Here is a 26,248-nt window from a genome sequence, read left to right on the forward strand (position 1 = left end):
AATATATATAGATATATATATAGATTATATATATATATAGTAAAGTATAATATATATATACTATCTCTCTATATATATATATCCCATATCTATATACTCTATCCACTATATATCGTATATATATATATATATATATATATATATATATATATATATATAAATAAATGTAAACACAAAACATGCAGTTCCCTGTTTGATCCTCGGGAATTAACAGATATGCAACTGTTTGAAAAAGAGTTTCTGCAACAAAGTTACGTGCACTGTTAAATTTTATATTACCTCTAAAAATGCATTATAAAATAAAATATTGACATATCAGCACCTGGTGCTGCAGCTCAGGATGAGCCACCGTGCACAGCGGGTGTTTTTATAAAAGAGAAGATTGTCAGGATTCCACCAAAAACGTTGTGCCTTTAAAAATTCTTGCAGTGAAACTGGTTGATAAAAACAGAAACAAATGGAAACACCAACATTTTGTTTTTACGTCTTTTTCTAAAAGGAGACAATTGTCATCAGGACAGAAGCAAACATGTTGAGAACAATATTAAAGTATTACAGCAGCACAGAGTTAAAACCATGGAGGGGATGATAGAAACACTGAAGCTGAGGCTTCTCTGCGCTCTGATGGCTGGTTTCTGTGTTTTATCAGCTTCCTGCCAGTCACACAATCACACTTTCACTCAAACAGCCCAACTCCCAGTCAGACTCCAGGCCACACGGATCCACAGACGCTCGGCTCTCTGAGAGGTTTCATTCACTGCATCTGTGTGTGTGAACAGTCCGTCTGCTGCACTCAGACCTGAATGTGCATGAGCACCTGCTGACGGCGAGCTGCAAAGTCTTCTGGCACCGTGTCTGAAACAGCAGAAGGTTTGTTTAAAAAAGGGGAAGAGAACAGAAAAAAAAAAGTTTCTGACGGTCGGAGAAAGTTGCAGTCTGCGAGTTTTACCGTTACATCTGTAGCGCAGGTTGGACCAGATGATCTGTTCCTGTGAGAAGCAGAAAACTCCGAGTCGGCCTCCTCTCATCGACGTGTCGATGACGACGCCGGAGTCCGCCACCATGTCCGTCCCCTCAAACAGCTTCACCCTGAAAACAAAACAAACCACACAATCTGGAGTCCAAAGATGCCCATTAACCAGAAATAAAGCACTAAATGTAAAAACACTAAATACTATAAATGATTATTCACCCTCAGTCAGGATGAGATGATGCGTCAACTTTTAAAACTCGCCTTAAGACACATTTTTATTCATTGGCTTTTGACACATGTTGAGACTTTTGCTCTTATTCTTTTTTACATTTCAATTGTAATTTCTATTGTATTTTTCCATTTTAAATGTTTGATTATTTTCTGTGCAGGATTTTGTCGCAGCTGCTGTTGCTTTAAAGTGCTTTATAAATAAAGCAGTAGAAGTAATAAAGTAGTAAACATCACTTGACCTTCAAAACAAAAGCCAGGCTGCCACAAAACCTTTGCACATGCTGAAATGTTTCACTTCATGAGCGCCACAGCTTTTACTCACCATGTTAGTCTCACATGTGTGCTGCTTCTACAGCATTTACTCATCTGCTACTCAAATATCGATGTAATTATCCAGATATAATATTACGTAATCTCACTCTATACCATGGTGTCTGCACTGATAAAGATTCACTTACCTCAGCATGCTGGACGCTTGAAACTGAAAGTAAAACTATCGATTTGTCCTAATTTGTGATTAATTTGGGAAATAATCATGTAACCACTTGGGTCACCATCCACTATTGAGATTTCAGTTCCAGTTAGTCCGTCAGGGAAAAGTAAATGTCCCATCCTGACTCTGCAGAACACTGTGAATTCAACTATGATCCAAACACGCATGCACTTCTCAAGTCAACTCAGTTTAATGATATAGAGCTGACTCACAATCAATGTCATCATTTAGACTCACGTTACTTTCCGCAAAGATGCAAATTATATAGCAAAATAATAAATATTTGCTCTAAGCACCAATCAAAGCATTTTGTGACTCCTTGAAAACATATTTTTTTGTAGAATGACCATGGAGCGGCAGTTTGAAGCTAATTGCAACATTCATCAAACTACCTTTACTCAAACTGAACATGAGCCCAACCTGCATTCAGAGATATTTATCTGAGCTGGCAGCACAACACTGTCAGATATAACATTATTCATAATAAAATATAATCATGTAAAACTAGAGTGATTTATGCTCAGTTTAGCAAATTTAACTAGCCTTTTGATGTGGCGCCTATTTTACACCATATTGTTCACCATATTCAGTACATAATAAACTACAGTAAATCAGCACGACTCAAACAGAAAACTACAAGGTCATCTGCAAACATGAAGATCATCTAAACAATTTTCTCCAATCAAACATAAACATGAAATACAATTGTTGGTAAAATTTCCTCTCTGCTTGCCACCATAGCTGCTAACTAAACTTTAGCGCACCATTTCACAAGATCCATACATCATTCTATTTGCTGTAATTTAGAGGAAACTCCAGCAGATATTTTAGATCTAAAGACCAAACCCTCCACAGGAAAACCGACAGAATCCAAATGATGCTGAAGGTAAAAACAGAAACATAATGCTTGACATTTAAAATGTTCCCACTATATCATGGAGAGATGGAGCCAGAGAATACCAGGGCAACTTTACTGTAGCAACATCTCAAAATTTGAATCTCATTTATTGGCCAGTTACGTTTAGCTTCAGCTGGTGGACCAAGGGGGGAAAAACATACAATAAAATCACGTTTTATTAAAATAACTAATTTACAGACATTGCTCAACACAGAGTTCAACACAGAGCAGTTTAAATAAGGTGCGCCCTGTCAAGTACAGACATCACAGAGTCACTAGGCTCAGTGCAAGGTCTGAAGGTAGAACATTATTTACGCAGACAACCTCATCATGTGTTGGAGCGCACCCTGCATTGCCGCCATCTTGGATGGGTCTCTCCTACTCTAGGCTGGCATAGAAGCCAACCAGCGATAACTACTCAAAGTAGATCACAGGGTGCAGTTCACCATTTTGGGCTGAGATGAGTTTTACTTGGTGAGAACAATGGAGAAACCCAACATATGGACATAATTTTATGCTTATTCATTTGTTATTGCCGTATTTCACAACTTAAGGCTGAATCATGTTGCGAAATTAAGTTCCCTGGAGTTACAGTGTAGAAACACATGCAAGAAGCTGTGCAAAAATGGTCTTAAGATCAAGCTCTGGTTGCATGCAGAGTAGTGTAAGACACGGGAATGACCTGGAAACACTTTTCCAAGCCTTTAATAAACTTTGTGTACGCATGTGTGCATGCACAGCACGCAGAAATATGAAGACATTATTGTCGGTGTGTAGAGAAAGCTCAGGATTGTACATGTGAGAGAGAGAGAGTGAAATAGATTTAAATTAACAATACAACTTGTTGCTTTATTGAAATATAAAATGTATTCATGTACACTTTATTAATATGCCGTACAACATATCTATCTTTGTTAAATAGCATAAAACAAAGTATTTAAGTATGAAATTACATATTTATGCATTGATATGCCATATGTCTGTCTGTTAAAGAGCATACATTTATGAAATATGTTGTTTAAACAACGTATTTCAGTATTAAAACATGTTTTTTTTATGTGTAACAGCATCCTGTTTCATAACCACATCTCTGCTGTTTCTTACAAACCAAACTGTGTGAAAATTGGGGAAAAAAATTCAGGAAGTAATGATTTATTTAGTTGGGCAAACAGTTTTCTCAGTACAAATAAATGCACTGGGGTCGCGTGAGAGACCCATCCAAGATGGCGGCTGCATGGAAACGTCAGCTCCAGCAGGCAGCGCCAGTCCATGGGGCGTCTACCTAAATAATGTCTATGGGAAGAAACCGTTGTTGTGATGGTCAGTCCTGCAGATCTGTGGAGGAGTCCAGGGTGTGGGGGGTCAGTGATGATTTCCTGCCTGCTTCCTCATCCTGGAGGTGAACATCTCAATGGATCTGCACCTCCTCAACAGAAAGAGGAGGCGCAGATCCATCTGATGAAGCCAAAGAGGAGAAAACCTTTGCCACATGTCTCCCCCTCTTTCAACAACACTTCCTGTCAGCCTACTTTCAAATAAAGTATGCAGCCATCGTATAAATCTATCAATCTGATGGGATACTAAAGCCAGGGTTAACCTAAGGAAAATCAAATGAATCAATTTTATACCAAAATTAAATAAAGACTGAAGGAAAAATCTGGTTATATCTCAGCTTTTTTAATTTCCTCCTAACAGACTGAAGCGTGCATGTTGTGTTTCTCAAACTTCGGATACTTCTGGGGCTCCGGCTGCAACACTTTAACACCTAAATCAGACGCAAAGGTTCAGAGAAACTCCTGCAGGGGTGAAATAATCTCAGATGTGGACGTTGAGACCGGGGCCAGAGCGCTTCGCTCTGTCTCCGCGGCTGATCTGCATATGAACGGCTGCCGAGGCGGATTCCTGCCAGGGCTTTGGTCGCCATGGACACGGGCACAATGGAGAGCTGGGGGGCCCCGGGGCCACAAAGAAGGTTCAGAAGGGAAAGAATGCAGTAAAGAGAAAAAGGAGAAAAGAGACGAATAACGGACGACAGACGAGTGTACGAGACATCTGCAGGCTGAGAGAGCTCCACCCGTTACTGCGTTACTGTAGTACAGTTCTACACCGAGTACCGCCGAGCGCTGCGCTGTCTTTACCAGAACTACGGTACGGTTCTGTTCGCTCAGAACGTCGGCAGCTGAGGTAGAAAGAGACACCGACATGAACGACATCTGCAGACGTCTGAACATTTCCCTACATTTAGGCCTCCGGGTCTGGGGATGAGGGGAAGAATTTGGACCCGCCCTGCTTTGCAGAACTGTCGCCTTTAGAACCCGTTAGAGGGTTTTCCAACGTGAACATCCTGTTTTACGCCACGTTACAGAAGTTCAGACCTTTTTCTTTTAACCACACAGAGCAGAGCCTCTTGGTGTCCTTTGGATCCAGAACCCGAGTCGGCTTGAGCTCAGGGTCACAAAGTCCTAGGCGGACGCTCTACTTTCAGGTTCTCTGCAGAATTTATGGTTCTATGGATCAATCAGGAAGGGCAGCAAAGCAGCCCAGACCATCACACCGCCGCCACCATGTTTGACTGCAGGCATGACGTTGTTTCTCTAAAGTTATGTTAAGTTTTATTCCAGAGAAGAAAAGATGAACCTCTTCCACAAACTTTTGTCTCGTCAGTCCATCATTAAGATGTTTTTTAGGTCAATGTTAGACGTTCTTTTGGGTCAGGAGTGGTTCTGGTATTGGACCTCTCCCATGGAGGCCATCTTTGCCCAGTCTCTCTTTCTTATAGTTGTCCTCTGACCTTAACTGAGGCAGGGAGGCCTGCAGAGCTTTAGATGTTCTTCTGGGACCTCCTGGATGAGGACGGTGATGAACTCCTAGTGTTGGTAGGTTGGCCTCTCCTGGGAAGGTTCTCCGCTCTTCCATGTTCTCTCCACGAGGTTCTCTCTGGTTCTCTGGAGTCCCAACGCCTCAGGAACGTCTTTGTGTCCAGATTGTTCTTCACCTGCTGTGACGGCCTACTTCATGTTGTCAGGCAGGTTCTTATTAAGTCATTTCTTTATTTCTCTGTTTCCCAGGTATTATGTGTGGCTACTGAAATTCACCATCTAACCAGTTGATTTATTAATTAATGTTGGTTTAGCTGTATAAATAACGCTGTTAATCATAATTTAATCAGGATTTTGAGGGAGCTCATGTATGTTTGGAGCTTTATTCCCTTAATAAACATGACATTTTGTTTGTTTGTTGATCTGAAACATCTAACTAAGAAACTGAATAAATCTGTAACGGGGTAAATACTTTCACACATCCTCAGAGCTTTTTGTTGTTTCTGCTGTTTTCTGTTGTATGTTGGTATTTGTGCACTGTTCGAGGTTTTAATAGATTAAAAAGTATTCTGTGAAGAAGACAGTGATCATCTTTGCATCTCACCTGATGTATCCCACCTGCGGCCGGTGGCTCAGCTGCCAGCGGTACGAGGTTAAGTCCTTCCAGCCGATGTTTCGGGGGTCCTTCCACAGCAGCTTCACCTCTCCAGAGGTGTCTCCGGTGTGCCACAGAGCATTCCTCAGAAACTCCCCCGGCCCGGTTCTGGACTTCACCGCCTATAGGACAGAAGGGGAAATGTTCTTTGTTATTATTCTGATTTGTTCTGGTTTCAAACAGCAGGACTGCCGGTAAAAGTTAGTTCTGGAGAAGCTGTGGAGTGGAAAAATCAACTGTTTAGTGAAGCATCTGTAGGCTCTGAGAAAGATGTGTCGGCACCAATCGGTGTCGGTTCTGTCACATCCTGACCAGAATCCGGCACCCTGATGGTGGCAGGAAGCTCTGATGCTTCTGAAGCCTGATTGTTTCTATTCAGTTCGTTTATATGACACCAATTCACAGTAAATATTGTCCTTTTACACACATTCCTATATGATCCTAGTTATTAAGCATTAAAATGAGCTTCAGTTTATTATTCTAACTGGTAAAAAAAAACATCTAAGGAAACCCAGCAGGTTGCATCAAGTCTCTCCAAGCAGCATTCACTCCTCCTGAAAGAGTGTAGAGCCACAGTGGACAGTCGTCTGCATTGTTGATGGCTTTGCAGCAATCCCTCATACTGAGCATGCATGAAGCGACAGTGGAGAGGAAAACTCCCCTTTAACAGGGAGGAGAACCTCCAGCAGAACCAGAACCAGGCTCAGTGTGAACGCTCATCTGCCTCCACCCACTTGGGGCAAGCAGGGCCGGCCCAAGGATCACTGGGGCCTTGAGCAGATTTTGGTTTGGGTCCCCTCGTCCTGTTAAGGACACCCCAAACAAGGGTTAAAAAATAAAATAACTTGACTTCTATTCTGAAGCTGGAGACATTTCGCGTTTGAAGATGTTTCTCACCTGAGAAAGCTTCCTGGAGGGTGAGAGAAATGTCTTCAGCTTCAGAACAGAAGTCCAGTTGTTTTATTTTTTAACCCTTTTTTGGATTGATCCTGACCTGATGTCTGAGAATCTTCATGAACATGTTAAGAACACCAGCACCACTAACAGGGTTGCAGTCCAGATCTGGAGGAAATCTGGGAGAGGGAAGTTAGTTTTATTTGCTGAGCTTAAAAACACTGAAATATATTTTATTATTTGCTGAAATATATTTGTGAACAAACCGCAGCTCAAACTCAGAGGAAAACGTTAACCTTGCAGTATCAGATTACAACTATGATAACACGACAATCAAATAATCAAGATTATTCTCTGCACTTTTACAAAGTTAACCTTCCAATTATTTTAAATATGAAATTTAAATATTTATTAAAATATGTTACTGTAATTATGCTTCAACCATCAAATCAAATGTAATAATTTTCTTATTCTCAATAAACAAATCAAAAAAATTATAAATCTATGGTCTGTGTTAAAATGCAATTATTTATAGGAGGGCCCTTATGGTTTGGAGGCCCCAACAAGTAGCTTAGTTTGCTTATAACTTGGGCTGGCTGTGACTACAGGGGGAAGAAGCTTTTATTTCTGAGGAAACAGAAACCTTGAGCTGCAGGGCGGGCTGGGCCATGGCTCTGAAGGGGACGGACTGCCAGTACGCCTGCTCCGTCTGCTTCCACATCACCACGTAGAAGCTGGAGGAATCCTGGTAGCCGAAGATGAAGCCGGCGTAGTCGTCGTCGGTCACCGTGTTGACGTGGAACGTCCCCTCGAAGTCGACGCCGTTGAACGCCGTGTAGCCTGCAGAGACACGGAGGAGGATTGCTGATGGACCAGAACCAGCGGACGGCTCTGATGTCGTTAAACCGATGGAAGGGAAACGCATACCGACAGCCAAACCCGGGTCACTGTTCATGGTCTGCACGATCTCCATGCCCTGAGAGAGAACGCAGAATGAAGGAAACGGTTGATTGAGACCGCAGGAAATGGTTGATTGTTGCATTTATTGATCATTTCTCTGCATTTTTTCAATCAGATTGTTTATTTTTCCAAGAATTAAAGGTTGAAGGAGGAAAATAAGTCCAGAAAACAGGAACCTTTGGTTTTATGGGTCAAGCAAAAAACATCTGATCCTGATCAAACAGAAGATTGAAGACTTTCCCACCACAAAAATCACTAAAATTAAATTTTTTTAAATATTCAACAACCATCTGTTTCCTGAAGCTTACAGCCATTTTTACAGCACCTCTATAAACCCAGAAGCTTTGACTGTTTGCTGTCCAGGAGCCTCCAGGGTTGTGTTAACACAATGCCAGGGTGGAAGGACATCAGCAGCGGCCTCAGAGCCGCCGCTGTCCGACCTGGTAAGGGGTCAAAGGTCATCTCCAAACATCTAAAGTCCGTCATCCCAACGGACGTCCCAGCAGATTCAGAGGTCAGAGTGGGAATCGAGGGCCTTGCCTCCAAGTACCTGGTGTTCCCTTAGATCTGCAGCTCGCCTCTGGCACATTTATGAAAGACGTGGAGGCGCCGTTAGCCCCTCAGAGAAAAGAGAATCAGTTTCCTGGCTTCTCTGAAAGGCTGAGCTTTAATAGCCAACTCCAGAGAGCAGACAGAACAGCTGCTGCAGGTGCTTTCACGCATCCACGGACGGGGATTTTTGGTTTTCCAATACTTCACGAGTGAATCGACTGGAAGGGAACATTGTGTTATGCTGATAACTACAATAACTACTATTCCTTAAATGTGCATAGCCACATTATTTGACTTAGTTTGAATATATTTACACATCAGTAGCTCACTCTGGTTGCATACAAAGTTTATATCAAAGATTATCACGTCCTGACGGCAAATTAGTTGTTATTTTGGTGTTTTTTGCTCGATTTGTTAGTAAATAAAGCCTTTTGTGTTTATCTATAATAACAGAGGAAGTATGTACTGTGCAGGCACAGCAGGGGTTAAAACAAGGAAGCGGCTAACGGCTATTAGCATCTCCAATGAAAAAAAAAAAAAAATCTATGATTCCAAGATAGAAAATCCTGGAATGTCTTTGGGAATCCAGTCTGAACGTTGGAGTTCACTGAATCAGACGCTAAACCTGCCGAGGCTCAGATGAGACGCAGAGTTGATTGACGTGAGTAAATGTTCTGATATGAGGCTCTTAAAGTTACTGTAGATCGTTTATTTAATTAATAATTGCTGTTCTTCCATCACGCCGAGCTGCCGCTTTACTTTGAGGCATTGCAGAGGGTTAGGCTCAGTCTGACATTATTTATAATTGATTAATTAAGCAAACTGGCATTATGATAGTTCTGTGATACTGTAGCTAGATGGCACCACAGTCTGCTTATATCTGCTAATCGCGCCCAGTGTTGGGGCTATTTGTAGAGAGGATGAAGTCTTGGTGTAGGTAACCTTATTTTATAATGATCAAACGGTTTTTGGTCTTTTTTTCATAAGCATATAACGTGGCTATATACCTTTAAAGGAGAGGAGCGCCTATACTGCTTGGTTGTTCAGCCTGGATCAGTGAAGAGGGGCCCTTGAACTGAATAATTGCTGTGATGAGGGGTCTATTTAGTGCAGATGGGGGCCTTTTGCCTCTCGTCACACATTTTCCTGAAGCTGTGATTGTAGTGTCTTCAGTCAGGCCACAAGGGGGCGCTGCTTCACGTCTGTACCTCGTTCCTCTCCTTCAGGGAACAGTAGTTATATTTATAATCACGGTTCTACAGGCTGCTTAACGAGGTTCAACCACAGCTGCTGTATCTGATTATATCCCTTTATTTTTTTTTATCCCAACCATCCATCAAAGTTTTTAAAGATTGAGGCGTAATCTGTCACCTGATTCAGGACGACCCAGTTGGGGTCGATCTGAGCCTCGCCCTCAGGGTCCAGGATCACCGTCTGATAGGCGCGAAAGTCTGTCAGAGTGACCTCGGCGCTCTCTGGACAAACGTCGATCAGATCCATCACGGCGTCGTTGTCGAAGTCGTTCTCACAGACGTCTCCGACTCCATTAGCTGAAGACAGAGAGTCCACAGTGAGTCCAGATCTGTTCTGCTCAGTCTGGGTCCGCTCTGATTGGGTCTCTGGTTCTGCTCGTTACCGTCTGAGTCTTTCTGGTTCGGGTTGATGATCAGTCTGCAGTTGTCGTAGTCGTCAATGACGCCGTCGTTGTCGTCATCGTGGTCGCAGTCGTCCCCGAGGCCGTCGTTGTCCGAGTCCAGCTGGGAGCTGTTGGGAATGTCGGGACAGTTGTCTCTGGTGTCCTGGTGGCCGTCTCCGTCCCTGCAGGGATAGAAGGAGAAGAAGAAGAAGAAGATCGGCTCTTGGTGGGACCAGCTAATCTGTTATGCTGGAGCTAATAATAATAATAATTATAATTATCCTAATTGTTCATATGTGTGCGTTGGTCTGACATACGTGTCGTGGTTGGTGTCACAGACGTCTCCCACCAGGTCGTTGTCCACGTCCGTCTGAAGAAAGAAGAAGTTTATGAGGAGGCACCCATGGCTGAGCAGAACTCATTGCATCAAACATAGAGCAGGACGATAATTCAATAACAATATGTATCAATGAAAAAAGGGTCAATAAAAAGTTCAGTAGAACAACAGGTTTCCTTCCTTATGCATTTTAGCCACGTAGGCTAATATTATATCATTACATCCTCCTAGCCGATCACAACGCAGACCAAGGAACCAAGCTCCGCCCCCTTCAAAGAGTTCAGAGAGCACACGTTCTTTTTGAAAACTTGCAGTTTTGGTAAAAAGTTGGTTGAATAAAGGATTAAGTTTGAATTCAGTGTTTGTGTCTGTATTTAAAAATAGGTTGCTAAGCAACAGCATATAATGGCCAGGGCTGCACTTCAAATAAATGTTTTGATTTTGTTGATAATTATCGATATCGATCAATATGATTTATATTTTATCAATATGCTTATTTCTACATCGTCCAGCCCTACTCAAACATCGCTGACTCAATAAATTATTTATCTAAGATGTCGAATCATTCGGCAGCAGCAGCAGCTCCACATAAATTTAGAGAAATAAAAGCTAAAAATCCAACCAATCAGAGCTCCTTTAATCTGCCAGGTGAAGCTTCCCATTGGAGGATGAGGAGCAGGCTTGGCCTTCGTACCTGCATGGGGTTGCTGAGCTCAGGACAGCTGTCACAGGCGTCTCCGACTCCGTCTCTGTCTCTGTCTGTCTGCATCGGGTTGGGAACCTTGGGACAGTTATCCAGAACGTTGGGAATACCTGAACGCACAAAGACACGCGCTGACCAGACGGCACCTCTGACTGGAGGCTTTTAAACCTCAAACCTGTCTTGTTTCAGCATCCCACAAAAGATCGTTTTCAGAAATGTTTTCATCCATATGGACCTGCACAAACTGAACATTATTTTAAACATGTCAAACCCATAGGGGGCAGTGTAACCCAACGCCAGGACCACTGTCAGCCAATCAGAACCCGTTCATCGGCCATGCCGTTGATTTCATAGCAGGGAATTTGTCCATCTTAACGTTAATTAGACATTAAACAGTCGATGTAAGAATCGTTAATTTTCCCTCCACTGCAGGACCAAGCCAACGGTCGCCCACATGACGTCAGCGACGCAGCATTTATCGCAGGCTGTGATGCGCAGGCTCGAAAACGCCATCTTCAGAAATAATCGTTAAATCAAAAATATTTTATTTTAGTGCCATGATACGAAGTTATCGTGTGGGTGAAAGGCCAACACGTAAAAATTTCTTTGTAACTTGGGGTCGTGTGCCTTGCTGAAGGATACATTGGCAATAGTGGCAAATGCATGAAATAAACTCAAATGCTCTTCCCCCTGATGGCCAGCAGAGGGCAGAGCCTGTATTTGTTTAGCATTTTATCAAATGAACCCTAAATTCCCACACTGACGGTAGTGTAACCACAGAGTGAGGCTAAGTGTCTTGCCCAAGGACACAATGACTGAGACAGTCAGAGCGGGGGTTTGAACCGGCAACCCACCAGTTACCAGGGGGCTCCTGCGCCTCTGTCAGAGCGCTGAAGGACAGAAGACAGGAGAAGACAGGGCTGGTGTTTCCTCACCATCTCCATCGATGTCCTGGTCGCAGGCGTCTCCCTGCCCGTTGTTGTCCGTGTCCTTCTGGCTGCTGTTGGGGACGGTGGGACAGTTGTCACACGAGTCTCCAAAAGAGTCGCTGTCCGAGTTCTGCTGGTCTTTGTTGGGCACCAGACGGCAGTTGTCCTGATCCACAAACGACAGGTCATGTGATTGGCCGCCGCGGCAGCTGAAACTACGTCTACGCTCAGGCGACCTCCAACCTCCACGTTCTTGATGCCGTCTCCGTCTGCGTCCTCGTCGCACTGGTCTCCGATCCCGTCGTTGTCCGCGTCCTCCTGACCCGAGTTTGGCGTGGACACGCAGTTGTCCTGTGGGACGGGGACAGCGTGTCATGAGTGCATCTTTGGGGCGAGAGACGGCGAACTGCAGGAAGCGTGCGATCTGACCTGCTTGCAGTGTTTGTCGTTGTCCATGCAGGGCAGCGAGCGGTCGGGGTAGCCGTCGATGTCCGTGTCCATCCCACACGTGTGTCCGTTCCCGGCCCAGCCCACGTTGCACTGGAGACACATTTATAACGCTGGGCTCATCAAACTAACCCTGAGGGAGGCTTTTCTGTAGAAGTACAGCCATTTAAGGTTTATCTGGTAGAACTTTGTGGCTTCTGGCCTGAACCCAGATCAGACCAAAAACAGATGAAGGCTTTTAATAATTTGATCTGTTGCTTTTCCAGGGTGGAATACAACATGTATCTAACAGAATTTTTAAAAACAAAAATTTCAATTTGTTGTGATTTTCTGTGATAAACTGCGTTAAAATTCAACCTACAGGCTGAAATACATCCGCATGTCTCTACCTGTGGACATCAACAAGCTGCTGGCATCATTCTGGCTGATATTTAACGACACCGTTGGTCGACTTCACTTGGTTTCCTCTCATTTAGCGTTTTTTTTTACTCTGGGAAGGTCATTCCAGAAGCTCGTGCTGTCATGCTTCATCCACAACCTGCCTGTTTGGGATTTTTGTTCTACAGGATTGCATTTTGTGAGAAATGAGCACAATTATTCAACCAGGCAGGCAGCTTCTGGTCATTTGACTCGACCCATTCCAAGAACAGAAGCAGTGTGCAGGTCTGTGCTGTTCAGAGCTGTGACTCTGTGGAACAAACTGCCACATAACATTTTGACTGCTACTATTAAAGGCGCATTTAAAACACTTTTTAAAAAAATACTTTGTTGAAAGCCTTAATATTTGAATAATTGTGTAACAGATTGTACTGTAATATGAAATAAGTTGAAATGTATAGTTGTTCTTATGATGTGATCATTTGATATGCTTTGTGTATTTGTATAATTTTATAAAAGGACCCCAGGAAGAGTAGCTGTCAAATTACTGACAGCTAATGGGGATCCAAATAAATAAACAATAAACAATAAACAGGAAACTCTCAACTGAGTCCAGGTTTCTAACACCTCCACAGAGATCATGAAATCACTGTTTTCCAGTTAATGAATTTGTGCTGCTGCAGGTTTCCTGTTCCTCATCCTGCCAGGATGATAAATTAGTGACCCACCGAGCCCTGAAACTGCCCCACAGCATGATGTTGCCACCGCCGTGCTCGGCAGCTCCTACAGTGTTTAAGGTTGAAAACGTAACCTTGACTCCTCCAGACATCCCTCTGAACTCTGTGGCCACACAGCTGACCATCTAACCTTTCTCCTGCTCACGTTTGGTCGACCTGTCTGTGCTTCATCGACATCCTAATCTATCTCCTCTCACATGAGGGTGATAGTTTGGTGTCGATGGTGGAAACCTGGACAAAGGTTGATGTTCTACCAGGTAAATGATCATAAACACACATTCAACTTGACTCTTCATACTCCCCCCCAGAACAGTTCAAATAAATCTTAAAACCCCCAAACAGAGTGAAACGGACTGTAAAGGGTTACAGAGCTGGGAGACGGGTGGTTTTCATTCTCAGGTCTGTCTGCATGAGGTTCTCACCCTGCAGGAGACCTCTCCGTTCCTCTCCATGGCGCAGTGGGCGTTGGTGTCACAGGGGTTAAAGGTCAATGCTGCACATGACTTCCTGGGGAAGCAGCCCGATGTTTGGTTGCCAAAGAAACCGGGTTTACAGCCTCCACATTTGTAGGAGCCCTGAAAGAGAGAGAGGGAGCGTGAGTTTACAGCTGGTTGTCCACCAGGGGGCGCTGTTGGCTGCTGACTCCAGATCAGACTACCATCACCTCAGAAAATATCTTGCTGAGGAACTCAGGTTCATTTCCTGACTTTAGGAGTATTTTTGTGCCTGAATGGCTCAGAGGTCAGAGCAGAAGAGGCTGAACAAACTAAAACCTGCAAAAATGTTCAGATATGGCAGAACCGACAGAACCTCCAGGAGAACCATTGAAAACACCACTTTAGATGTTAGAAGTGTGGATCAGAAATGAATAAGATGATTAAAAACAACTTTACTCTACGTGTCTGAGCAGTAAAGTTCATTATTAACCTTTCTGTTCGTGTTTCCATGTGAAACGTCCAGAGAGGAGAACTCACCACAGTGTTGATGCAGACAGAGTTTGATGTACAGGCGCCAGGAAGATCCACACACTCGTCAATGTCCCCACACTCCTGGAAAAAAAACAACACATGGATCCAGTTCAGATGTCAAAGCAACACCTTAACGGGTTTCTCTGCAGCCGTCTGATTAGTGAAACTGGTTCTGAACAGATGAAGGAACCTCAGGGTCCAGATTATGATGATAAAACCTATTTTCCTGCCATTAGTGAGCAAATCCTGCATCTGTTCTGCAGGTTCACCTTTGCAATGGCTTTCAGAAACTTATAAAATATCTGTTCGGCTCATCCGTCTGGGAAAAGTTAGAGTCTGATAGATTCTGTAAAGAAAAAGAGAAATGAATCTGCTTGTATTTGGGGTGGTTATAGTGACACCTGGAGAGAAAACAAAGTCCCGTCTCTCCTCTGGAGAAGCAGAAGGTCTCTGGACCCATCAGCTGGTTCTGTCCCACCAGGCTACTGACTTCCTACCAGCAGAGAAACTGAATGAGACACAATCTGGCTCTCTGCAGCTGGAAGCTTTCTGTGCTGCTTCAGAGGCCGTAATGGTTTCCATCTGCAGCTCACCAACACACTTCAGCGGGGATCACAGGCACCTCATTGTTGCTGCTAACCTTCACAGTCTGTGCTGATGTTTACTTACGTAAGCAGTCAGACTGCATTTGGTCAGGATGCCTCTACATGGGACAGAATCATCTCTGGATCAGTGTGTGCAGTGACGTAATAATGAAAGGCTGGAGGTCCTTTTATCTGCTCAGAGACCTAAACCTGCCCGCACCACGGCAGTCATTTAGGAACCAGCCTTCTGCACATTCATGACAAATGTTTGGAGAACTTAAAGCTGCTGTAAACTGAGAGTTTAGGGCATTTTCACGTTAAATCATGAGCTCAGTAATTGTGTGCAAGCTGACCTGCTACTGATCTGTCTTCCTAATTCACTACAGAGATTTATTCCCTGACTCTTCATACCCTAAACCAGCTGCAGGTAGGAAGTAGGTTTTCAGCTACAGCAGTGACGTCACTGCAAACCTTTCAGTTCGATTAATTAACTATGGCTGACGGAGGTCCTTAATCTGAGGATTTGATGCAAGATGAGATAATCCAAGAGGAACACCAACCTCATTGAGCTGCATCTTCATGGCCACTTTTTAGTCAGATTGTCACTGATTTAGGAAAATATTCAGAAGCATCAGCTTTACTGGGAGTTTCTGCTGTATTTAAATTAAGTTTATATCAAAATGATGGATCCCAGGTTCATGCATGCTCAGTATGAGGGATTGCTGCAAAGCCATCAACAATGCAGACGACTGTCCACTGTGGCTCTACGCTCTTTCAGGAGGAGTGAATGCTGCTTGGAGAGACTTGATGCAACCTGCTGGCTTTCCTTAGAGAGGACATTTTTTTTTTGATTTTGTAAAATGCCTTGAGATGATATGTTTCATGAATTGGCGCTATATAAATAAAATTTAATTGAATTGAATTAAACCAATGAAGGAAAGTTGACTAGTTGTATTTAGTTCAGAAAGTTTATGTTTAAAGCTATAGCCAGTAATCCTGTTCAGAAAAACCTTTTGTTATACTGAATAAAATCGTTCTTCCGTCCTGAAAGTAGTCAAAACATTATTTATTTTACAAAAAGCAGCTCTGTGGGAGCTGAAAGCCTGCAGAAACTTTAACCAATCTCTGCCGTTTGATCTATAAGGGCAGAGATTTGTCAGCGTTTTATTCTTGCTTTCACCCATAGGTGTTATATACTCGCCCCCCCCCCGTCCCTATAGTTCATCACCTCATCTATTGGTTGTCTCACATGCAAATCATTCTGACGCGCTCACGTAACGCCAGTGTGCGTGCTCGTTCCATCTGAGTTTCCGCTTGCTGGCTGCGCACTTCTAGTGTTTATGTATTCGGTTAGCTTAGCAGCTAGGTTAGCGGTTAGCCGTTTATTGTATACTGGATACTTTGAACATGACAGAGTCACAAGAAGTGACCCGCCTTCATGTTTATGAGAAGAAGAGGAAGGCATCAGTAGAAAGAAATTAGATAAGAGTTAATTTGGAGGATCTTTTCACGCGATCCTGCTGAAGAGCAGAAGACAAGGTAAGACGGTCTTGCACATGAACAGTTATTCAAAAATGGATTTGGGGAAATTTCTGGAAAAATCGCCAACTCTAGCCTTAAATGGCTGAACAAGAAAGATTGGGCCCAGTTGTGGATCTGGTTCCATCTCGACCTTAGCACCAGCTTATTCCTTTATGAACATAAAGTGTAAATCAGCAGTAGCCTGGCCAGCGAGACTGACTTACACCATATACATGAAATACCAGTCTGGTAAGGAGCGACAAAAAGCTCCATATGTATCTTGACTGTTAAATACAGAAAAGTGCTGCTGCATTATGGGTAATTCTGCTGCTGTGAGTGACGCATTGTAAAGTCCCGCCTACCGCACTGTGATTGGTGATTTTAGGACTATAAGGCGCACTTAAAATCCTCAAATTTCCTAAAAGATTGATGGTGGCCTTATATCTGATTATTGCTGTGGTAACTGACCGATCAGTGGCGGTTCTAGACCAAGTTTACGAGGGGGGCCAAGGTGGGGCCAGTGTTTTTTCACAGGGGCACAGAACAAAAAAGTGAAACAATAAAATGGCAATATTTAAAGGTTTACTATGCAACCGGGGTTGATTTTCCAGCGAGGCTCCCCCCAGAGGGCGAAAGTAAAAGTGCACTGTCATAAAGATGCTCAGCTGTTCTGGTTTCTCCGTCAAGCCAGGCGCGGTTGTTTTGAGCTTAGCAGACAGGCGAACGCAACGAAAAGTGGAAAAAACGACAGTACAAACAATGACTAACACAGTGAAAGTATGAACATCAGGCTTCCCGCAACGCTATCTTGGCGAGACGCTACCGCCTCACTGCGGCAGCCGCCGTAGCGTCTCGCCAACATTAAAAAAAAATAAAAAAATAAAAAAAAATAAATAATAATAATAAAACTCGATATGCTTGCATGTTTATTTGAGGTTAACACGCGGTTCTTTGTTGCTTTCGCGCGTGCATATAGTGAATGGCAGGGCAAAAACTCATGGAGTTCTCGCCGTAAAGCAAGACTGACTCTCGCCATGCACGAGACTTCTGAGCCTGTGAATGCGGGCCGAGGGCTCCTGCAATTGCAAGTGCGGTATTTCCCCCACAGACCACCAGGGCGGCCGAGAAAACCTTTGTTCAACCTGAAATGACTCATTTAATCATCCAAAACGGTATGGAACACATTAATTAAATGAAAAATGTTGCATAGTATGCCTTTAACTGTGTAATAATATTAAGTGAGCCACTTGTGGTTTTGGAAGTGCAGGTTTCAGACACCTGATCTAGCAGTTGAAAACTTTGCCCCCCAGCTCAATACGGCTAAAGCTAAACGTGAAACATCTTAATTTCTAAATCCTTCTTAGAGTAGAACTCTATAGGTAAAAAATAAAATTGGTCAAAGTGACCAATCAGTTATGGTTTCTTTGCCATTCCAAATAATTATGAGAAGTGTATTTAATGTTATGTCTTTAGTACAGGGGCCATAACAGGGGCCAGTACCATTTTTACAGGGGCATGGGCCCCTGTTGGCCCCTGCCTAGAACCGCCCCTGTGACCGATTCTATGTGGTACAATGCGCTCAGAAATCTGTTAAAATGTGTAAGTACGACTTTAGTTAGCAACAAAGCCGCTCCGCTCAATGATATTAAGAGCATTACGGTACACTGTGTCACTACCTGAGGACCCCTGAGCTGTCTACCAGACTGCCTGACTGTAATGTCTAAACTAGAAGTTCATTCATGTAAAGAAGCTCGCGCCCGGAGTACGCGCTAGCGTTCCAGTTTCCCTCTGGTCAGACAGTAGGAAAAAACATCACACTGTTGTTAAAACAGTAACAACGACAATAACGCTGCTCTATTTTGTGCAGATAAACAGCTAAAACAGCCCGACTGATGAACACTGAAAGGCAGCGCCTGTACCACTGACTAAATGTTACGTAAATAATAGAGAGCATCTGCAAACAGTCAAAGTTTGAGGTGTTACTCAATGTTGCTGCGAGTAGCCGCCATTAAGATTGATAAAAGTCAGGTACCAGCCTGTTGGACCCACTTTCCGACTCGTGATATCGACTTTAGGGGCCGTTCCAGTTAAAATTTCCGATTCAGAGGTCGAGAATCCCGACTGCCAAGGACAGATGGAACGCACCAATAACAGCGCTCCAACTGCAGGTGGCTCCACTGCAGGCATCAAGAACTGACCAAGACTCCTGGATAGGTGTTGAAACTTTCATTCTAGTTAAATTCTCTGTCCCGAAGTTCGAGAATTCCAATTACCGAGGACAAATGGGATCTTCCTGCTGATTGTTTGAAATTAACAAGCTGTTTGTGCAAAGAGCTGCGTTCACAATCATTGCTTAGAACTTATTCACCCACAAACACCCTGCGGTTATTCAGCAGCAATGGGTTAGTGTTCCTGAGAGAGACCTGTTTGTGCGTCTTAGCGTAGTCCAGTCCAGTTCCAGCCAGCGGCGCCCCCCAAAGGCCTGGAGGACATGGCTTGCAGCTGAATCCCCCCACTGTGTTCACGCAGGCTTCAGGAGAATAACAAGGCTGCAGCTCACACTGAGGAGGAGGAGGAACAGGAGGGAGTCCGCATTCAACATCCAGAATCATCTGCTGAGGTTTGATGGCGTCCTGTTGTTACCTCATCGACGTCCCTGCAGTGCGTCCCGTTACCAGTGGTTCCAGGTGGACAAGGTCCACAGGTGTAGCCAGGGTACTGCAGACTGTCCATGCAGGAGACTCCTTTGTAGCATGGGTTTGGAGAGCAACGAGACCGTGGTTCATGGAAACCTGCAGATAGGCAGAGACAGGAGAACAGCCAGAAAGACGGAGAGACGATGAGACAGAGGCGGAGACAAGCGGACAGACGGAGAACTTCAATCAGGTCATTTGGAGACGTCCACAGAGCTGCTGACTCACCACAAACCTGACACTCCAGGATGGTATTCCTGATCAGAGACATCTCCTTCACCTGAGGACAAAGACCCACTGTCAGCTCCAGAGACCTCACAGCTTTACTTGTCTCAATGTCTCGCCTTCCCTTTGACTAACCAATCCCCTACCTCACCTGGTTTCTGATATCCTACCTCACCTGGTTTCTGATGTCCTACCTCACCTGGTTTCTGATGTCCTACCTCACCTGGTTTCTGATGTCCTACCTCACCTGGTTTCTGATGTCTTTTCTCACCTGTTCTGTGATGCCTAGTCCTCCTGTCCTTTATCTCACCGTCTAACCAGCCTTCTCCCTCATCTGTCCCTCTGTCCTGCCTGTCTTCTGATTTCCTGCCTGTCTTCTGATTTCCTGCCTCTCAGTCTCACCTGCTCTCTGATGTCCTGCCGCAGCTCTCCCAGGATCTGGTTGAAGATGATGAGTTGGCCAATCAGAGCCTTGGTGTGCTCACCTGATAGAAAGCGACGTCACAGACAGGATTTCCAATCAGAGGACAGAGTAAAACCTTATAACCAATCAGAGCAGCTGAACTGAGGAGAAAGCTCACCCAGGATGGAGTGCATCTCGCCGCTCACTGCGGAAATAAATAACTTCCTGTTTAGTCAGAACTCCAGAACAGCAGAACTTTACTGAGATCGAGGTGAGCTCACCTGAGTTGTAGGCTGATGAGTCTCCTTGGAAGGGACAGTCGGTCAGAGCTCCTGCTTTAGCAACGCTGCCCCCTAGAGCCAGGCGGAGGGACTCCACTGCACCCTGAAAGTGAGAGGGACGAGGAGGCAAACGCAGAGACTCAGCGGCTCCTGCTGAACATCCTGAATATAAATGAATCAAAGAGGAAGTTTCTCCTGAAAGTTACAGTTTTCCTCACCGACTGGAGGGAAACGTCTGATCCTGAATCAGGTGACAAAACTCCCACATTGAATATTTAACTCAAAACTTGAGTTTAGCTGGTTATGTGTCATAGATTAAATGCAAAATATTAATGTTCATATCCTGACTGGGTTACTGGTGACAAACCCAACAATCCTGATTTTAAACAGAATGACTCAAACTAACAAATTTCAGCATGTTTCATAAAGAACTGATTTCCTAAATGATTAAACGATTTCTTGCTAAATTCATGCTTTTTACAGTTGTTGGGGTTTTTAATCTCTCTAAGTGAGTCAGAGCTTCTCTCACACCTGAATGCGGGCGTACGTCTTCTGTCCGTGTCGGATCTCCACCATGTCCGCCTCCCTGGGAAAAGGAACCAATGGGGGCCCGCCCTGACTGGAGTCAGCCAATCGGCAGTCGGCGTATAGCTCCACCTGCATGCTGCTGCGCTGGAGGCCCCCGAGCCTCACGATGATGGAGTGAGTCCGCCCGTCGGCCAGGTTGGAGTTGTGCAGGTTGACGGTGTGGATCTTCCCGTCGGCTTTGACGTACCGGACCAGGACTGAGGAGGAGGAGGAGGAGGAAGAGGAAGAGGAGACTGATGAGTTCCCCATCTTACACAAACGGATGTGATATTTAAAGCGCTGCTCTCTGCAGTTCAGTGAAGAAAATGGTCTTCAGACGCTGAAAGGAAGGGTTGGAGCTCAAATAGATGTTACCATCACCCCCCCTCACCTCTACAGAGCCTGGAGGGGACAAAACCAGCGGCAGGCTTTTATTTGCAGACATCAGCTTCTAATACAGTCCAGCCACACGTTCTAGTTCATCTGTTGTCAGATTTTAACCTCGAGGCTGGATGGTGAAATGGCTGCTGGGTTTTTTAGCTAGCAGTCAGGAGAAACGGCGCTCCCTCCCAGAAGAAGCTGTCATCCACTGGTTCTCCACAGGGGTGCGTCTGGTCTCCCTTATTTTACCGTCTTTACACAAATGTTTGCAGATGATGCAGTCTTAATGAGTCTGCTGCAGGAAGGAGTGGCCCATCATGGTCCTGCTCTGGAGGACTTTATGTGGTGGGATCATCTCTTTTTGAAATGAAATGTTTTAAAAAGCAAAGATACGACTGTGGACTTTAGGAGGACTACCTCCTCACCAACTTTCCACAAATGGAAGCAGCAGAGAGCCACAAACACCAGCCCTGACCTCGACACGTCGGCCATCTGCAAGAAGACGCCTGCAAACAGTCAGGAGACTTTTAATGTGAACTAAACCGAGTTTAGCTATTCTCCAATTCTGGTATTGAATTGATCTTAATGTTTTGTATTTTTTATGGTTCAGGGACCTTACAAAATAGAATAAATAAGAAGTGTCAGCCGTTATCAAGCAGCAGCAGCTCTGTCTGACGTCTATGATGGTCGAGGCCTGAAAAAGGCTCAGTTCTGATCAGCGAGGAGCTTCTCCCCTCTGGGCGGCGGTTCAGGCTCCTGACGGCCTAAAGCAACAAGTAGAAATGTTCCTTTATACCTACAGCAATGAAAACGATCAAAGTGCATCATCATGCTGATGGTGAAGTTGTTTGTTCACTGACTGAAGCGTTTTACTGATGGTTACTCTCTGTGTGATTGTGATCTATGCTGGCCGTCTCCCTGCGCTGCAAAGTAAACCTTCCTGCAGAGAAACAGTTGAAATTACTCTAATTTATTTTATCCCAGCTCCATTTTTGTGGGAGAGAGGAGGAACAGGAGAACTTTAACATGGCCCAGAGACCTGTAGACCCAGAGACCCAGAGACCGTGCACAAACCAGGAAGCTGACTCTGGTTTCCAGCGCTCACAGCAAACACACATTAAACCTGAATATTTCAACTTGAGAGGAAATATAATTAAGCATAAAAGCAACAGTATGTATGTTTATGTGCAGCCAGTTTTATTTATTTGTTTTTTTTTAGGATAAAGAAACAGAAAAAGAAGCTAAAATAGTGCAATGTGCTCCTTTTGCTTCACAGCCGTGTAGCTGAGTTTGGGTCTGACTTTGCATGTTAGTTATTTCTTTGTTGTTATGTCCCTTAGGTTTCTTTACTGATTTATTTATGCTTATCACTCTGAGGTGATTTTTTAATTTCTTTATGTTTCTGTTTTTTCCTCTTTTTATTTTCTAGTTTCTACCATTTTAGCTCATACTTCTGTTGATGATGTTCTCAGTTCATTCTTTGATCATTTCTGCTGGTTTCCTTTCACTTCCTGTTGGTTAAGCTCCTCCCCCTCATCACCTGTTTCTCACCCACTTTTCTCCACACGCCCCTCTGGGTTTAAGCTCCCTGGTTTTCATTCCCCATCACTGGTTTCTGCCATTTAATGTCATGCTCCCTGTTGCTCCGTTGTTCTGCCTGATCTTGTTTCTTTATCGTAGCACCTGCTACAACTTGGCCTTTTGCGTCTTCTGTTAAATCCTTGTTTTCGTCATGCCTGTCTGCATTTTGGTCCGACTAAAAAACCTCCAAACATGACAAGCTGAGTAACCAGGCTGTAATGTGTTCCTGTTGTCCTATAGAGAACCAGCATGGGGGGGGGAAACTGTCTCTGCAGCGACACCTGGAGGCAAAAGTCTGAACAGATTTTGCTCGAAAGACACGTTTGCACCAGGAAGGGGACAAAATGTGTGGAGCTCTGCTTGGGTTGGTAGAAATGGGAATATCAAAGAATTGAGAAGCTTTACAGTCTCGCCTGCTGAAGGGACGTTTTACAGCCTGCAGGAACCGAGGAGAATTACTGAGAAACCTTGATGCTGACGAGAGAAGAACGATATCTTCGACGTGTCCACAGATAAAGAAAAATTTCTGCTCTCAGAAATCTGAGAATCTCCAGAGACGATTAGCAACGCTTTGGTTTTTCACCCTAAATACGCTCGAGATCTCCAAGAAGCTTCACCCTGCAGGCCAGCTGCTTCATTCTACCAACACTTTTCCAGAACCCCTCCTGAACGTTTCTGTGGAAAAATAAGGTTTTCTGCAGCATCTAAGACAAAGATGTGAGACGTCTGGACCACAACGGTCCCACCGAGACGCCAAACCTCCACCAACCTTTGTTGATCTTGCCCATGACGGCCACCTCCAGGTACTTCCTGTTGTCCTGCTTGCTGTAGAGTCCGAACAGAACCCCGCCCATCTTCGCCGGCAGCCGGAACGTGGACACCACGTAGAGGTCACTGAGCGCGCTCAGACCCCCAGACAGCTTCTCCACCGCCGCGACGCTCTGCTTGGCGTCCTGAAGGCCGAGCACGTCGATCACTGCGGGGAAGAGAGCAGAGGTGAGCGAGCCTGGAGTGGTTCAGGTTACAGAAACACAGCCGTCAGACATTCACAGTACGTCATCACCGCTGCCAGACGCTGCTCTGAGACCGCTCCTTCAGAGAACCTGGTTCTGATACCCGAAGAGCAGCAGGACCACAAACATCTGCAGCCGACAGCTGGTGGAAAATCCTTCTCAGGTGGTTCAGCCTTCTGGGAATGAAACGCGGCCAGAACATCTGGATGTCTGCCGGGCTTTGCTCCTGGTTAGGAAGTAACTTTCCAGGACTTTTTCTGTAACATAATCCCCGTTTGACAGACTGGGATCGGGCTCCCAGAGTCTCCGGGGGCCGCTGCAGAAAACCTGGAGCTGATTATCAGACTTCCACCGTCTGACATGCAGCTTCGTATCCGAGGAAACCGAAAACAGCTGACTCAGCTGAACGCTGCTCACAGTTTCCAGAGGTGTGATGGAGACGGGCTTCTGCTGCTCCGTGGTTCAGAATGTAAAAGTCCTTCTTTCAGAGGCAGTCAGCATGAACCGGGACGTCTAAGTCGCTCTCATTTAATACTTTATGTCACCGGTAACTTTACGTTTACAGGTCAATGTCTCTGAGGCGCAGCTCTGACCTCCACGCACATAATTCCACTAGAACTTCACTTTATAATATGTTTAAAACAGATCCATGGCACCAAAGGAGAAAGCCTTTCTCATACTGCGGTTAGATTATCGTGCAAAGTGACCAGAACTAAAGGATTAAACATGTGTGAGCTGGGCGCTGCAGAACCATGTTACCACCAGGGCAGAGCTTGCTGGGCACATCTGCATGAACAGTGAGGAGAAGAGGGTTCAACAAAGTAAAGATCAAATGTGGGGGTTCCTCCTTTTCATTCAGCTTTGATATCTGGCCACAGGAGCACAATGTGAGCCGGCGTTTATGATTTATTTATTTTCTCACTAAATAATTATTTAGTACATGGATTCCCGTCTCAATACACGAGTTTAACGGAAAGTTAGGTTTTTATGGCAAAAAGTGGAGAATCAAAGATTTATCTGATTTCTCCTCTTCAATCTGATGATCTCGTTTTCTTTCTCCACTAAAGGGATAGAAAAGCAAATCTTATTTTTTTATATTAATCATCTTTATCGCCACTGCGACATATTTTCCAGTGAAACGTGTCCTCTGCTTCTAACCCGTCCCTCAGGGAGCAGTGGGCCACTTTGCTCAAGGACCCAGAGTGGCAGTCTGCGGGAGTTGAACCAGGAACCTTGCAGCCTCTCCAGGACGCATGCGCGCTGCTCTCTGACCAATAGGAGCATCTGTTCCATGTGCCCAGAATCTGTTTTCATGACACCAGAACTGATATATGCAGAACTTTCAGAACCGGGTCATCAGATTTTAGGATTTCTGCTTTAAGAACCGTTTCTGCTTTTCACACTGAACAGAACCTCAAAGCTTTCATTTGTAGTTACCAGATCAATTATTTCAGACTTTCAGCTGAAAATCTACATGATTGCTGAGTTCATCAGTTTCATTTAAGCGTAAAAACCCAATAACAGTTCTGATGGAGAAGGTTCCGACTCCACCTCACAGCAAGCCTTCATTAATTATTAATACCGAGTTAATTATGGTTAATTAGCGCTTAATTAGCCTCGGCTGGGTTCTGCAGCCCACCTGACCGGAACCACACAGACATGAACTCCATAAGCCCAGCGGTTCGGTTCTGTTACCTTGAACTTCTGCTCCGTCCGGGACTCCAGCCGACAGCCGAGCGCACAGAACTGTCAGAAGAACCGGGAAACTCCAACCCATTATTGGACCGGCAGGGACCCAGGTTCTGTTTAAAAACCTCAAACTGAAAATCAAGAACCGGGCTGTTCTTTTAGAACCGGATGGATCCCGAACCCTGAGTGGCTGCGAAGTTTGGGTCCAAGGAGCGCTGAGTCCGGGGAGAGCAGGCTGGGTCCAAACCGAGGAACGAAGCACCAGTCCGAACGGAACCGAACAGATCCGAACCGAACCACCGGAGGAGAAACTGACGCTCAGCCTCACGAGCTCACAGCTGGAAACTGACGCTGGCGCGCGCTTAGTCCGCAGGCGCGCGCCCAGAGAGAGGGAGGTTCGAGTCCAATTAAAGGTCCGGATCAGAACCTCGGGTTCATTTCAGACGCGGCGACCAGAACGAGTTCGGGTTCGGTTTCCCTGACACAGCTGAGAGCACCGGGAGTAAAACCCACGGCTGCGTCACGGGTTCGGTCCAAACGGAACCGATGACCGAGTCTTTGAGGAGCTGCAGCTTGTCAGAAAATCCCGGAACCGATTAAAAAAAAAAAGTTTCCTAGGTTTTCCTTTTCCTTCAGTGAAAAAATGTGGAGAATTAAAAACTCAGCAGAACTTCTTTCTGGATCGAACCGCTGATGTGAC

The 26,248-nt window shown here is 44.8% G+C and overlaps 1 protein-coding gene across 1 annotated transcript; it reads right to left on the reverse strand.

Moving 5' to 3' along the window:
• Positions 1-251: 251 nt before the first annotated feature.
• Positions 252-26,248, reverse strand: thbs3a (thrombospondin 3a). Its single transcript, XM_012854379.3, has 23 exons — positions 25,555-26,248; positions 23,616-23,822; positions 20,849-21,102; positions 20,318-20,420; positions 20,215-20,241; positions 20,036-20,118; positions 19,637-19,688; positions 19,359-19,507; positions 19,139-19,276; positions 14,617-14,691; positions 14,065-14,217; positions 12,510-12,620; positions 12,324-12,431; positions 12,087-12,246; positions 11,143-11,261; positions 10,429-10,481; positions 10,112-10,293; positions 9,847-10,025; positions 7,891-7,939; positions 7,607-7,803; positions 6,019-6,191; positions 950-1,089; positions 252-855 (listed from the first exon to the last, which is right to left on the reverse strand). Exons 1-23 carry the CDS (start codon positions 25,634-25,636, stop codon positions 794-796), a joined length of 2,856 nt encoding a protein of 951 aa, XP_012709833.3. The 5' UTR covers positions 25,637-26,248; the 3' UTR covers positions 252-793.

This window comes from Fundulus heteroclitus, chromosome 3 (assembly GCF_011125445.2).
Source record: "Fundulus heteroclitus isolate FHET01 chromosome 3, MU-UCD_Fhet_4.1, whole genome shotgun sequence".
Taxonomy (NCBI): Eukaryota; Metazoa; Chordata; class Actinopteri; order Cyprinodontiformes; family Fundulidae; genus Fundulus; species Fundulus heteroclitus.

Coding starts and splice junctions, on each gene's coding strand:
- thbs3a (XM_012854379.3), bottom strand. CDS start 25,636: ATGGGTTGGAGTTTCCCGGTTCTTCTGACAGTTCTGTGCGCTCGGCTG. Junction 20,119..20,214: donor CGAGATGCACTCCATCCTGG/GTGAGCTTTCTC, acceptor GCTTTCTATCAG/GTGAGCACACCAAGGCTCTG. Junction 6,192..7,606: donor AGCCCGCCCTGCAGCTCAAG/GTTTCTGTTTCC, acceptor TCTGTCCTATAG/GCGGTGAAGTCCAGAACCGG.